Below are 16,483 nucleotides of genomic sequence, written 5' to 3'. Positions count from 1 at the left end.
CCATCCAACATTTGGTACCTCAGGATAGCACAAATTTTTGATAACTCAAGGTACTTTCTAGTGTAAAATGTGGTACCTTAAGGTAGTAAATGTTGGATGGTATATATAATTGCTCTATATTTGAACATCAAATATTTGTGACCGATGATGGGATTAGTTTATAAGCCCTTGCTAAACTATATGCCCAGAATAATATTATGTTACACAGAAGTCAATGGCATATATATTACCAAATTCAAGAAGCTAGGTCACACTGCATCACGCATTTTCCTAGCTAGCTACTCGCTATATATTGCGATATTTGCATATAATAATCAAAATTTCCCTTTGACTCTGAATAAACTTACCAACTACACTGTACATGGGATGTCCCTTTCAAAAAATGTTTGTCAACAGAGCAGAATACTGGAGAGGATTGCTCAGCTCAATTGGCCAATAATGCCACGCGGAGCGTCAACAAGAGATGTTTGCATAGACATAAATCATGGACTCAGCAACATCTCGACAACATTAAGTTTGAACCGCAAGTGTTCAGTCTACCGTATCCCTGCCCATGTACGTGAGTTGGACAAGGCTTATTATGAGCCAAGGATGGTATCTATCGGTCCATATCATCGAAAAGAGAAGCATCTCCAAGCTATGGAAGAGCACAAATGGCGCTACTTGAGAGATTTCCTCTCCCGGGGATTGGTGAACGAAACTGCCGATCATCGTATGAGGAGGTACACGGACATGATAAGGAGATTGGAGCCTGAAGTTCGTGAGTGCTACTTTGAGAGCACTGACCTGGACTCGAACGAGTTCGTGGCAATGCTTCTTCTCGATGCATCTTTCATCATCGAGTTCTTCGTGAAATGGTTTAGCAGCGAGGACGACCCACTGTTTTCGGTCAGCTGGAGCTTGCCTCTCCTCTTGAATGACATGCTGATGCTCGAGAACCAAATACCTTTCTTCGTGATAGAAAGATTGTATGATATCTCTACATTTGATCCAGATCGTCCAGAAGACGCTCAACCAAAGCCTTCTCTCATTGGGATCATCACGGATTACTTACGAGGGATTGAAGATGCAGAAGTGCGGCACGACCGAGAAAATGTGCATCACATGCTCCATCTCTATCACTGTTGCTTTGTTCAGCCACTCGAACTGCCAAGAAATGCAAACGAAGAAGGTGGAAATGCGAATAATATTGGTAATCCCTTCCTGTTCTTGCCCAAGATGATCCCATGCGCAACACAGCTCCGCGAATTTGGTGTTCACATAAAAAAGAACAAGCATGCAAGGAGCATGTTTGATATCTCCTTCCGGAACGGCACACTCGAAATCCCTCGCGTCGCCATTGAGGAGATGACAAGGTCCAGGTACATGAATCTCATTGCATTCGAGCAGTGCCATGACAACGGCAAGTATCTGACCAGCTATGCGGTCTTCATGGCTTACCTCATCAACACTGCTCAAGATGCTATCCTCCTGCAGCGCTACGATGTCATCGACAACAAGCTAGCAAATGAGGAGGAGGCCGCCAAGTTCTTCAGCCAGCTCCATGCCTGTTCCTACATTAACTATGACGAGCATTACCTGGCCCCTGTGTTCAGAGACATCAATACATATTGCCGGCGATGGTGGCCCAAGCGGAGAGCCAGGCTACGCCACGACTACTTCGCCAGCCCATGGGCAGTTATCTCGTTCTTGGCAGCACTGATCTTTATGGGCTTCTCAATCTTTAAGATAGTCGTCATGATTTTGAGTGTCTTCTTTCATTTCCACGAAAGAAAGTGAGTTCATGCCTTGAATTGTACTGAAAGGATGGTTATATATATATGTGAAATCAATGTTTTGATTGACTTGTTTTGTGATCAATATTTGGCATATGAATTATATTGGTTTTAATATTTAGTAGATAATTGGCGAAGTGGTTTTTTCTCTCCATGTGGGACTAGCCGGACCATGAAATGGGTGTCAAACAGACTGGTGGTATGGCTGCAGTTGGACCGGCTAGCTCCCGATTGGAGTCAATTTTGGGTAGTTTGTTTGGATACTAGTGATTGTTTCATGTTTATGACTTCTAAATGATTTATATACTTATAACATACTATTGTGTGCTAATGTTGAGTCAAGATTGGAAAAAAACTTGTGCTCTAATATGGTTTCCTGTTTGTTCATCTGTAGGTGTATCTTGATGCCTTGAGTGTTATCAGTAATGGATTGGGAGTCTTCTTGGGAGAAGTTGATGTCCAGACAATCAGGAGATTATATAGGATGCTTAGGCTAAAAAGCAATGCATGTGGTGGTGAAGATTTTATATGGCATACAAGAGTAATTGTGTGCAGGAGTTAAATTTGGAAGCAATACAACTTTGGAAAGATTGAAGTTTGAATTGTACAGGGATAAGTTTTGTCTTGCAAGAGTAGGTTTCTATGGGTTAGAACTACTTATCCAGCATGTTGTATTCGTAGCTTTTGGGCTGCTACCTCAAGGTATAAATAGAAGAGGGGTTGAGATCTCTCGGTATCGATTTTGTAATAGACTGGTTTTGAGAAAAATTAGAGTTTAGCCTAGGTTTTAAGTTTAGTCAAAAGTTAAGAGAGAAGTGTCATTATTGCACTTTATAAACACAATTAGAAGCAATTAAGTTCATCCACTTTCAAGAGTTTATTTATTTGTGTTTTTTTTCTGTCTCACCGATCAGATCGGCTACGCGGCAGCGATAATTAGGACATGTTAGTGAGAAGCCATATTAGTAGGGTAAACTAACAAACTATCTCTATCAAAGTGATTTAATATGCAAGTAAGGATCCACTTGTAGGTGAGATAAAATATATTAATTTTCATAGATTGTATTTGGACTAAATATTCCAACTGGACTAACCTGTCATACTATGGGTCTATACTACATGGAAAAGTATTACATACCAAAAGTATGACACTGAAAATACTACTTGAGCCTACTTGTCATACTCTAAACCTTAAAAAAAACTAGAAAAACTAAATTAAACTATGTAGCCTTATCAGAAAAGTTTTCAACCAATTCTGATTTCAGATGTATAGTAGCCTTATCATATTTTTCTGTTTTCGAGGAAAATAAAATCCAAATTTATTTATGGTTCCGAAAAATTCCAACTGCCATTTTTCTTTTCTGGGCTTTTCAAGTAGGGAAGAAGCTATATAAGTTCTACGTATGATTATTCTCATCAGGGAAGAAGCTATATATGTACGGAGTACAAAACATTCCTTCCATTATAATTGCTACTCTCTCCATTATAAATCGCTTCGACTTTTTCCTAGTCAAACTTATTTAAATTTAATCAAATTTATAGAAAAAAATCTATAACATCAAACTAGTTTTATTAAAATTAAAATTTAATATAGTTTGATAGTTTGTTTGTTTTGTGTTGAAAATATTGCTATATTTTTCTATAAACTTGATAAAACTTAAAAAAGTTTGACTATGACAAAAATCAAAACGACTTCAAACTTAAAACGGAACGAGTACTAGCGAAATGTCCAAACATATACTTTTTCTCCCTCACCGATGAGAACCCTCCCCCACAGCTCGCACATAATATATAGTACCACATCTCCAAACAGTTGCCACCCCTGGAATGCCTGGATCCATATATATATTGTGCCGTTTCTAACTGGCCTAAGGAGTTCTCATCCAGCACAACCCAAGTTATTATCCAACCTCTTCCATTCCACCCTCGGACCTGTGGCATCGCAGATATCTCATCTCCACCTCTGACTGTTTTCTTCTTCGGCAGAGCAGCCTTTTTAGGCTGCTTGCTGGCCGACTCATTATCACTGTCATCGTCATCATCGCATATCATTTTCCTCTTCCGAGAGCCCGCTTGTTCAGTCGGGGCAGCACTGCTTTTTTGGGCGCCGGGTTGGATTTTTGGACCACCGGAAGCCTGGCCTTGATGACGCTGGGCAGTTGGAGGATCAGACTTCATTAGAGCATTTTCCTAAGGATAATGATTCGAAGTTTATTTTCAGGAACAGCAAGCATGATAGAAATTCAAGCATTTTGTTACTTACTGCTGGAGGTGGATTGAAGGCGTTGTATGGCACGACCGGGAGCAGATGTGAGAAGTCAACCACGATACCGGATGAGAAAATTTTATACATCCTCTCCTTTATGATTTTGAATTCGAGGGAGTCGGGATCCTCTCGGTTGGGGTCAGTCTTTCCATCATACTCAAAGGTCGTGTAGTATCTTTCTTTGATTGGAACCAGTCGGCACTTTATGAAGTGCCGAGTGATCTGCTCCCCTTGAAGACCCTATTCCTTTATCTTCAATAGTTTGTTCAGCAGCTCGAGGGCTTGAGAAGATTCTTCGCCCATAGGAAGGGAGTTCCAGATATCTTGGTACTTGGGTGGGCAGCACGAGTACTCGGGCAAAGCAGGATCTGGGTTTTGGATGTAAAACCAGCTAGCATGCCAGCCTTTGTTAGAGGTTTTGAAAGGAAGAGCAAAATATTTTTGGCATAGGGTTTCGCGGAGCTGGAAGTCGGATCCCCCAACAATGCAAGGCTTGTTTTTGTTTGGCTGGGGTTTCAAGAAGAAGATTCAGCGAAACAAGGCGAAGTGAGGCCGAATGCCCAGAAAAGCTTCACAAAGATGGACAAAACTCACAATATGAACAATGGAGTTGGGGGTTGAGATGATAGATATTAATCCTATAAAATTCAAGAATTCCCTTAAAGAATTTAGAGGTTGGAGGAGCAAAGCCGCCATAGAAGAAATGGATGAAGACCACAATCTCATGGGTATCAGGGGTTGGAAAGGCCTCACCAAATGCTGGACGCCACCCGATGATCTTCTTGCTTGGCAACACGCCGTGCGCCACCATTTCCTTGAGGGTTTCCTCCTTGACATCGGAAGGCGCCCACTAGCTCTGGAAGTTTTGTCTCTCTTCCGCCATGGATGAAAATTGTGTGGGGGAGATTGAGGACGTGGGCTGTGAGGATGGATGGGAAAATTGAGGGCGGTGGTTGCGTGGAGATTTTTAGCCAAGGCAAGCAGATTGGGAAAGATGGATTGCGGTGCAGCATCGAACCCTAGCTTTTGGTGGAACGAATCTGTTACTATAGCGCAGAATGGGGAATGAGCAGCTGCTGAGGCGAGGAAGACGAAGGGTTTCCTTCGGCGCAATTTTAATCGCTGGGTATCGGGAAATGCTAATGGGCCTGGGCCCATACATTGTTTTCATCCCAAATACACCTTCAGTGTGGCTGATTGTAGTCTCTTGGGGCTTGGGCGTATTTTTTTCTTAGGCAAAATTGCCCACAATAAATAAAGCCTGATACTACTAAAATCCTTTTTCTGCAGTTAGTAAATTCCTTATAATTACTACGATGCACACAAAAAGGTGCCCAACAGTTAAAAACGTCATGTTATTTTTGTTGACTTTTCTGGTCACGAAGCTGTTAGGGTTTGATCAGGACAACTGGTTTTTAAAAATTGTTGTTCCTTTTTGAGCATTTATATGCTTTATTCTCCCAATAACAGACTAAAGTTACGGCTTAGGCTGGTTAAACTTGTTAGCCGTTATCTATTGAGCAGCTAATTTTTTATCACAAATGTTGTATTCAGCTTCGAAATAGATGATAGATCTCTAAGAGTGCTTTTATCACTCAGATCTTTATATATCCTCTATGTTTCATAGTGAGCTTAATAATTTAATTAAAGTAGTCGGCAAACTCTTCGAACAGAGTCGCATATGCTTTAATATTTAATTACTTCGGTAATATTATTTATAAAACCACGGCTAGTTATTTATTTCAACCTTGACTATATGTTTAGTTTTTTTTCAACTAATCACATAGTCGGGGGCTATACCTATTAGGTGCATCTAATCGATGCACCTAAATTTTTTATTTTTTAGCCCTTCACAGCCTTTGATTCAAGCACTCGGGAGGCCAAGGCAGAGATAATTGAAGCACTTGGGATTTTTGTTTAATTACTCGGGAGAAGATTATTTCGTCGACTGTGAAGGTCTCAGGGGCTACTGTGGAGATTATGGAAACCCATACCCACACGGCATGTATATCCGACTGGGTATAGGGGTACCATATACAAATAGAATATATTTAGTAAAGGACTCGGTTGTTATGTTAACTTGTATATCAAGGAAACATCAGATAGTCCTAATCGGCTACGATTGTAATTTATCTTTAAATGCTTGGTCCGTTAGGAACACAGGCTGCATCTTGTAATACCAGCTCCTCACCCTTTATATAGGGGGTCCGGGTGCCTCTAGTGGCATAACTTTTCTCTCTAATCATACGATCAATAATACACTCGGCGGATCAATCCCCGGACAAGAGTAGGGTATTACTTCTCATCGAGAAGGCCTGAACCTATATAAACCTCGTGTCTCCTAACCCACCCACTTCTTTAGCTTGATAGCCACCCCTTTTAGTATTGCCGAAATATTGTTTCGACAATTACACATGTTACTTGATTATTAATTTTTGTCAAAACTATTTGGTAAATAAAAAACATACAATATGGCCATAAATCTCAAGATGGACTAAGGGGTTGTATTATAGCAAGATAATTGGCTAGAATATTTTTGATAATTTTTCACATCTATGTAACATTTGTGTTGGCCACTTCTCAAATACCAATCAAATAGTTAATAATAAATTCAAAAATAACTTTGAGAATCTTAATTCAAATAAATTAGAATTAAATTAGATCTACTTGAAAAACAAAACTAAGTGTCTAAGTTGCATTGCTTTTTTACATATCTAGATTAAAATTAATGCTGTATATTCGTCAAGTGATATTTGACACCCTAAATATGATGTGAAATTATTTAAAATTATCATAATATTAGTTATTATATGCCAGCCTCACGCGTTGTGATGTATTTAGGATCATAAACATCAATAATTTATTTAATTAAAGGAATACAATAGGATCACAATTTGGATATATAATTTTAGAATAATTTAAAAGATAGAACATTCACAGAGCATTGATTGGATATATTTGCATAAATTCGCATAAATTTGTAGCGTAATATATTTTATCTCTGAATTGTAGAAAATCATATTTTAAAGACGATCTTTTTTTCAATGGTTCTACATACATATTATTTTTGTCTTTATATTTTTTTATTGCAAGTCCGTGCGTTGGTTTTTTTCCTTCCCATGAACCGTAGGCAGGCTTTATTGTTTTCTCAATCTTACCTATGAAGTACTTATTTTTTTCTTTTGGCTGCCAACAATTATTAATTTTTTAATAATACATCTAATCTAATGGTCTAAAAATATTGGTTTATCAATTTAAATGAAAATCGACGATGAGATTGGATAGTATGGTTTAAATTCTAGAAGTGTTTGTAATAGTCCTTCTTTGCAGCTTAAGAACACTTGTAGGTTGTTTAATAGACTTCTTAGTTCTTATATAATACTACATCCGTCCCAAAATATAGCCACTTTTGGCTGTCCAGATTCATAGCTAAAAATGCTTATATTTTGGGATGGAGTGAGTATATAGTATAAGATTTGTTTGAAAAAAGTCCATCATTTAATTTGGCATAGCTAATTCTCAAACTAAGACTTAAGCGTAAAATCTAGAATTCCCATGCTTTCCCATGCATAGTGCCCTTGAATACTGTAATGACTTGTTTGGTTACTAATTATTTGTAGATATATCAATATTTTCATCACCTCTTTTTATAAAAATTTCATATGAAAACTCTATAATTCAGCAGAAACATGCACCAGTGCACTTTAGAAAAAAAACATGTACCGGTGAACTCAATTTTTTTTCTTGCGAAGAAAAAAATTGAGTAATATGCTTGATTTGGTTACAGTACAAAACGTTGTATTTATGATCCATGATTCATTAACACCCAAATTAATGACACGAATTATGTACGTCTGTCGAACAATGGATCGTTTTGTACCGTATACATGAAGTTATTTTTTTAATTAATAATAGATCTAATCTGATGGTGTGAAATATCGGGTCCACTATAATTTAAGTGATGAAAATCAATGGTGAGATTAGACAGTGCCACGTGACAGCCTAACAGTGTTTATATAAGTGCCACGTGGTGGCTTGAGAGTGATTATAGGAAAGTTAATGGACTTTTAGTATATAATGTGTGGAAATGATAATAACAAGTTAAATGAGCTATTTGCCAATTATATTAGTTGTATAGGAATTAAAAGATGCAATCCTTTGCTGTCATATCACCGAACTTCCTTTTCCCACATGGCAGGAGATCGTGGACAAACAAGCTCCAGGGTTGATGAAGGAAGCTGAGAGGTTTCTTAGTCTAAGCAACATTGATAGGCTCTGGAAGGAACACTTGCAGGCGTAGAACGGTAGAAGTTTGTGCAACAAAGCTGTTAGTTTGAGAGGTTACACCCAACGAGATCCTCTTATTGAATATAAATTGGAGGGATATAATCTTTTCTTGGATATGATGTCTCAAGTTCGGTGGAATGTAATTTATTATGTTTATCAGGTTAGTCCGCCCTCTGACTCACAAGGTTGTCTGCCTGGTCCTTTCAGTGTTCCTCTAGAGAATAAAATGCACATTAATACATTACAGAGTATTAGAAGAGTGTTGTGGTTGCAACCCAGATGAGTCGTCTTTTTTAAAATCAGGAAATATATTTCTCCTTTGTGCACTGGTTACAATTTTGTCATTCATAAAACCTTGCTAGTCACTTAATAGCAGTATTTGAACAGTTTTAATCACAAGACCAGGTTACAGCTTGTGGACTCTCTTGCACTACTGTGACATGTACATGCAGTGTCATTGTTTTGGCTCTGATCCATTTGTTTCTTTGCATAGATATTATTTAGCTCTCACATGTTTGTTCTTATTCTTCCTATCAGTGGTATACTCATTCTGTGCAACCCACATAGCTATCTAGCGATTTTACTGACTTTGTCGTTTATATTACCGATGACAGATTAAGCCAATCATGAAGAACCAAAAAGAGGATAAATCTGAAAAGAAGGGGACAAAGAAGAAAGCCGACAAGGGTGCTAACAAACTTGGTGCTGCTCAAGCTGCATCTAGAGGCAGGGTTGTGACTAAATAGGGATGTTTGTTAGAGTAGAAAACAGTAAGTAATGAGATAATGTTGGAATATAGTTTCTTAATATAAATTTATCTTTGACATGTACCAATTAGCTAGCTACGCCCGTGCCTGGTATATTGTTTATATATAGCACCTGAAACCAATCTTACAATTGTAAAAAGTGAACTTGCCAATGGAGTTTTTTTTTACCGCAATCCGCAGTTTCGTATAACTATTTGTTCAGTGCTTCATCGGAATGCTGAATGCACCATATTTTGTAGTGTTGTACATGTTGTTGAATTGACACCTCCATCTTCAAAAGCCTCCCACTACACTTCTAAACAGCAGTACAAAATATTTTACTTTTACTCAAATATACTAACTACTACTAAACCAGATGTGTTGTTGGAACTTACGCCTTCTCCATCTGCAAAAGATTTTCCATGTACTTTAAACTTAAAAACAATTATATGGACGGTTTTACTTTCATATTCAAAAAAACTAAACTGATGATAGTTTTATTCAAATAAACTAAACCAGATGGTACGACATGAGTTCACATAAGTATAATTTCTCCTACATATAATAGAACCTCTCTTAATATAAAGGTTTCAACCTCACTTAGGGTTTTTTATCCAAACAACCTTAAACTAGATATGAGTTAAGCTAAGCTCTCCCACACTGCTAATATTAATTAAAGTAGCATAAGCAATATGCTTTCTTCAACTAACGACATAATATTTTTAAGATAGAAGCACCAACTTTCAGCACTCAAAGGTGCATATCCACACCTATCATAACTTGCAATCCATAAAGGTATACGCCAGAATCAATCTCAACTATGGCCAAAGGATGCTAATCATATCTGCTCGTGAATTCTTCCTTCCAACATGGTAATTATTCTACAAAAGACATAGATGATTGTAAAAATACATTAGCAAATAAAAGGAACAAAACAAACAAAAATTATAGTAAAAAACTTCCCATTCCAATATAAAAAATGCAAAATATGATATCATTCTTTCAAAGCTTACATTTTTCATATATGCTATTTGTATTATTAGAAGAATCATCAGGTGTTGTTTCATAATCTTGTTGGTGTAGTTGAGATATGGGGTGCATATCTTTCGTCATTGTTACTCTCCGGCTTGCTTGTGCTACAACAAATTATTAAAAAGAAACTATGACAGAGTGTAAAATTAATTTTGGAATGTCATGGGATAATATCATGGATATAGAATTTAACAATTTGGATTATATATATTGATTAAAATATTAATACAAATAAGTACCTTTTGCAATAGCATGACTAGCTGAAACTCGACGTGTTGTTAGTTGGTTCTGATATATGGCTTCAATGACCTCTTCCTTGTTAAAGGACATATTGAATCCCTTTGCTTTGATCAAGTAGTACATTCGAAGGTTGCATGTTGTTGGTGTTTTTGTGATGATGATGCATGTTTCTAGGCCCATGATAATTGGCTGTCAACAACTTTGGTTGCTTGTTACTATGTTCATTGTAGCGGGTTTGTGATAGAATTATTGATTGATTGTCCATGCTATCATTTTCACCGTAATTCATAATTTGCTGTTGAAGAGATGCAGATCCTCGTTGACTTTTGATTGAAATAGTATTGGTATTGTCATCAACAGGTAATTGTTGGTCTTTTTGTTCTTGTTTAAGAAGATACGCCTTATATTTCTGCAGTACACAAAATGGTTGTTAGATAATTAACAACAAAATAAAAGGAGTAGATGCTTTTTTTCCTAACCAGCAAGATAAGTTTGATCTAATTACCTGGAGATAACTAGAAACACTGTTACGTGTTAGTTCTGGATCATTCATTGGACCAATCCTCAATTTCATCAGATCAAGTATTTTTGTTGGCACTGGGTCTAATCAAACAATAGAAACTAGTTTATTATTAAGTACTAATATTTGGTATGCATGAAAAATTAATGATTATAAACACTATCATCTAGAACAATTTAAACTAATAACATTTGGATCAATTTAAATTACAGACACTTTATACACAATGCTCTTGTTCAAATCAAAATATTTTATCATACCAATATGTTGTTTAAAAACTAATATATGATAACATCATCAAATAGAAACTATACATATAACACATGAAAGAATCATTATTATAAGAACTAGCATTTTAAAAGTTTAAATTGAGCCTCTAATATTGCTCCACCTCCTTTCTAAATAAACTTGTGCATGGAATTAATTGATCCCTCCATTTAAATTTTTAGGCAATATATGTTTTAAAATTTCTAAACTTGTTAGGCACATTCCAAAAATTAGGGGTATATATTTAGAATGGACCAAATGTTAATTATGATTAATTTTTTTATTATTTAGCTCAAGTTGTCGACGTTTGATGTCACGACTACGGTATTTGGATATACGCGAGACTGAGGTAAAAGAGATGGGGACGAGGATTTTTATACAGGTTCGGGCCCCTGAATTGTCAAGTAATAACCCTACATCCTGTTGGCCGAAGCCGATATTGCTCTTATTCACCATAATCACACCAGTACAATATTTGGGGTAGCCTATCTAACTGTTGTCGACATGGTGGTCTGAAGATCTGACTCGTAGTCGACAACAGGGTAGCCTTCCTCCTCGAATCCATGCCCGGCGAGATCAGAAATAGCACTTTCGTCTCTCCTAACAGTATCCGGAGACACCGTAGGGTACTAGCCGTGCTTATCCCTGAAGTCGATATCCGGCGGCGTGTCTTGGCGTATGTAGGCTTCTATGTTGATTGTGTTGGGTGTTGATCCTTTCATGGTGGGTGTTGATCGTCTGTGTCCTCCCTCTCCTCCTAGGGGGCCTTGTATTTATACCTATAGGTGTCCCCTTGTCCAAGTAGAACTAGGGAAACCAACATGGATATAATCCGAGTAGTCCTTGTCGTTTCCATGTAGAACTCTGGTTGTCTTTCCTTATCCGAAACTCCTCCTATATCCGCAGGTTGATTCCGTATAGGACATGGTATGTAGTGGGTCCTGCCGAGATGTAGTCGACTACTATTAGGTATGTGGTATCTATAACCCTGACACAAGTCATAAATGAAAGTATGCAAAAATTTTCAATTCAAGCGTGTATAATTTAATTCATCAAAAGTAATTTTATTCACACATGTAATTTTTCAAATATTTAAAAATAGGATGTGCAAAAAAAATGTAAACTGTGGCACTGATATTTTTTTCATAGGCCACTCAGATCTTCATACTATCGAAATTGAGTAATAAAATTTCAAATCCTAGCATGAATACCGTTATACATACTGATTTGAAATTTGAATACTGTGAGGATATAATCTAATTATGGATATTGAAATTATCATTTAAGACATAAATACACAAGACATTGGAAATTTAAAAGATTTATAAATTATAATTTGAATATGAAAACATGGTAAGTAAGATTATTTCATCATCAATGATATAGAATACGGTAAACCTCTATGCATACCGTGTCTGATCGCCTGACGATGGGCACGAAACTGTACTCGTTGCCTCCCTCATTCCTCAGCACTGGATCGATCGCGAGTGTATGAAAAAAAAATAAAACAGAATAGTTAATTGCCATTCTATGTATGCAATGCAACTTTGCACAATCATCACCAAAATATTATAGTAGTATATATTTTTTCACATAGCAATTAGAAAACTAATTAGTGCACCAGCTTTTACAATCACGCAAGTATATATGCATCAATGCATGTCATCAATCTATGTATTTTTTTTATTTTTTTATTTTTCTTTTATTGAAGGGTATTCTTTCTGAGCTTTTATATGCAACCAGATATATGCAACATTTTAAATCGGGAACTTAGCCTCTTAAACAACCTAATCTGAAATTCGCTTTATGGAGATTTGAACTCAGAACTTGTGGTGCAACTCAGGTCACTGCACTAGGCTATATCTCTTTCGCATCAATCTATGCATTTGACGTATATGTTTATATTTATGGCTAGAAAACTATACTTGCTGCTACATTGGTTTCGTGCTCTCCCATGCCTTGTTTTTAAAAATTTAACCTCAAGTTATTGTTCTCTATCCCTAAAACCATTTTAATTATCTCTTAAGATTTCCCTAAAAAATTAAATTTATCTCTTAAGATAAGACTTACTTTTAAAAAGGAGAAAAAGGTTCATATCCATAAAATTTTGGCTATATATATAATAATGTACCTAGACAGGATTTTGGCATACTAGTGTTTGTCCTATCACATAGCCAAATTAAATCGATCTCCTATATTTATGGGCGGAGGGAGTATCTCTATCTAACAAAGTAGCTTAAAACTTAACGTTTAAAACTAGAGCATTAACGTACTCAATTCAAACACTTCGATCAACCTGCAGATTGATTTTTTAGCCTTTCCGTTGATTAATTAGCACAAGTATATATCTTAGTAGAACTCATCATCGATCTCTTCGAAGGACGCCGTCGGAGGAGTGAGAAAATTAAAATAAGATAGCAGGGTTGAACTTAAACACTAAACCCTAAATTAACATACGACACAAAACAGTTACTACGTCGAAAAAAAGACATATACCGAGTAGCCTCAGTCCTGTCTCCTCGCGTAATAATTTCATGATCTCTGGCCTTGAGCTTCCAATGATCAACTCTTCTGAAATCACCATGAAATCGAATTCTTTCATTCTCTGAAGCAGCATCTCCACGGCGGCGTTGATATCCGAGCAAACCGTCGCTGCAACCAGCAGCAGCATATACACATCGATCATCATCAACAAAAATTAGGTTAATTAATTAATCAGTTAAAACCGGTCAGGCGGTCACCGATCGTCAATGCAAAAGAAGATGAGAAAGCAATTGATTAATCTGCAACCTATAGCTACTACTAGTAGTAGTACATATATATTCGTGGAAGCAAATTTAGTTAAGCTCAAGTACACCTCGGAAGTTCACTCCAAGCCTGAGCACGACGGCTCGCTGCACGGCCTCGTCTCCGACGACCACCATCCCGTGCGGGAGCGCGACGTTGGGCGGCGCCCCGCTGCTCATGATCGAGCGCGAGGTCAGCTAGGGTTCTGTCCTAGTAGAGAGAGAGAGACAGGCTGGCTACCTCATGGCGTTAATTTGGTTGATTTGGGAGTAACTGCCTATTACCTGGCGCTAAAAGATAAAAAATAATTAAACCTGAGGCGAATGGCATTGAGGAGATTAAGACCCTGTTTAGATGGGACTAAAATTTTTTAAGTTCCTATCACATCGGATGTTTGAATACTAATTATAAATATTAAACATAGACTATTAATAAAACCCATCTATAATCTTGGACTAATTCGCAAGACGAATCTATTGAGCCTAATTAATCCATGATTAGCTTGTGTGATGCTACAGTAAACATTCTCTAATTATAGATTAATTAGGCTTAAAAAATTTGTCTCGCGAATTAGCTTTCATTTATATAATTAGTTTTATAAATAGTCTATATTTAATACTCTAAATTAGTGGTCTAAATACAGGAACTCCCTGAATCCAAACACCACCTAATACAGCAAGGGGTTTTCTTCTATCGGGATAAGGAGGGAGAAACGCGAGAAAATCTCTTGCCAAGTTTGTTTTGATGTTTTACGGAGATGACTTCCGGTCGGGCGCCCGATCGGGAGGGGGTAAAATCGAGCGCTCGATTTACGTGCAAAATTACTTTAAACTGATTTATCTCTTAAATTACTTATCCAATTCATGATCCGATTGCACCATTAAATTCGTTGCAATTAAATCTTCAAAACAAGACCACACATGGATATATTCCGATGAAAATAAATTAGCTTATTATTGAATTATTTTTAAATATTGCACGATGTTCCACCAGGTATATCGGAATTGTTTCACTAAGTAGATCGAAAATGTTTCACTCGTTTAAATCGGGTGTTGTTTCACCCTATATAAAAACAATGTTTCAGCAAATAGCGAAAGAATGTTTCAGTTCACTGCAATATTAGATCTATACATAGTGAAACATTGTGAGTACACTATGTGAAACATTTTTCGGTGGAACAAAAAATAAATCAAATTCCCTTAATAGGGGGTTTCCAAAATATGTGGATTTTTTGTTGCAATGGAATGTTTCGTTCATTGCAACATTAGATCTATATATAGTAAAACATTGTGAGTACACTAGGTGAAACATTTTTGGTGGAACAAAAAATAAACCAAATTCCCATAATAGAGAGTTTCCAAAATATGTGGGTTTTTTATTGCAAAAGAATATTTTAATTCACTCAAACATTAGATGTATAAATAGTGAAACATTGTAAATATACTAGATGAAACATCTTTTGTGTAAAAAAGAGAGGGAGAAGTAGGTGGGTCTAGCAGAAACGCACGTGGGGGGAAGGGTGCGCGGGGGGAGCGCCCGATCCGGCTCCCCCCGTGCCGGTCGCCCGGAGTAGAGCATTTTCGATGTTTTACACGTGTATGCTAAGTAAATTAATTGTGGTTTATATATCTGTATCGCTTCGCGCTTGGCCAGTGCGCATATGACGCGTCACCCTGCAGGCGCTTACGTCAAATCGATGTGTGTGGAATAATTAATGAATTTAACTGGGGAATGAAAACGGTCGGCATAATATTTTACGGTATATTTTTTTTTAAAAAATAGAAAGTTAGCCTCTGCACATGCGCGGCACCTTCTTATGTAATGTGAGTGAAATTTTATTATAAATATTTATGTGCAGGGTTCTTTATTAAAATATTTTTATTATATTCTAAATTAAAATTAAACTTATTTTGCATTCTTTGAATGCTGGTATTTTATTATAATTACTCTTTCAACATATAAATTATAAAATAAAATTATTTGAGATCATGCGGTTTTGAATTGATAAGAACATATTGTATCGAAACTATGGAGGTGGTCCATTATCTCGAAAAAAAAGGAGGTTGTTGCTATCAGAAAATTTAGGGTATTTTAACTCGCCAGATTGATACCTTACAACTCAAAACAAATCCAATAATATATATTTTTTATTGTATTTTAAAATTTTATATTTTTCATTCTATCAGTCCTCAAAAATATATTTGAATTTTTATATTAAGTATGTGTTTTAAATCCAATAACAAAGTATCATGGTCAATTTGTATAGGTACGTAGCCCTCATATGTATGTTAAGAGAAATTAATTAAGTTGGTAGAAAGTCGTTAGATGCCTAACGTGATATAAGTAATAGATGGAGATCCATTTGTGTTTTTTCCCATATAGATAAGTTTAATTTTAATTGTCTAGGAGATAAAAAAAACAGAGAGAAAAGAATAGCGCACGCTGTACACGGGCAGGGAGGGAGGGAGGTTTGGGATGTTTTTCTAAATGATTAATCTAACAACCTAAAATAATGTGTCAAATGTTTATGTCGAAACCTATGGTTGGATGCTAGGTATCAGAA

The 16,483-nt window shown here is 36.6% G+C and overlaps 1 protein-coding gene and 1 pseudogene across 1 annotated transcript; one reads left to right on the top strand and one right to left on the bottom strand.

The window, feature by feature from the left end:
- Positions 1-591: 591 nt before the first annotated feature.
- Positions 592-1,779, top strand: LOC127769707 (UPF0481 protein At3g47200-like). Its single transcript, XM_052295366.1, has one exon. The coding sequence runs from the start codon at positions 592-594 to the stop codon at positions 1,777-1,779; it is 1,188 nt and encodes a 395-aa protein (XP_052151326.1).
- An 8,068-nt stretch (positions 1,780-9,847) lies between these two features.
- LOC127769617 (uncharacterized) lies at positions 9,848-10,920 on the bottom strand (annotated as a pseudogene).
- Between the last annotated feature and the right edge of the window lie 5,563 nt (positions 10,921-16,483).

The sequence above is a fragment of the Oryza glaberrima genome, chromosome 1, assembly GCF_000147395.1.
Source record: "Oryza glaberrima chromosome 1, OglaRS2, whole genome shotgun sequence".
Taxonomy (NCBI): Eukaryota; Viridiplantae; Streptophyta; class Magnoliopsida; order Poales; family Poaceae; genus Oryza; species Oryza glaberrima.
Note: the sequence above shows the minus strand (reverse complement) of the source record. Positions and strands in the feature narration are given on the sequence as shown.

Bases quoted from the DNA above. Each gene is read 5' to 3' on its own strand.
- LOC127769707 (XM_052295366.1), top strand. From the start codon at position 592: ATGGTATCTATCGGTCCATATCATCGAAAAGAGAAGCATCTCCAAGCT.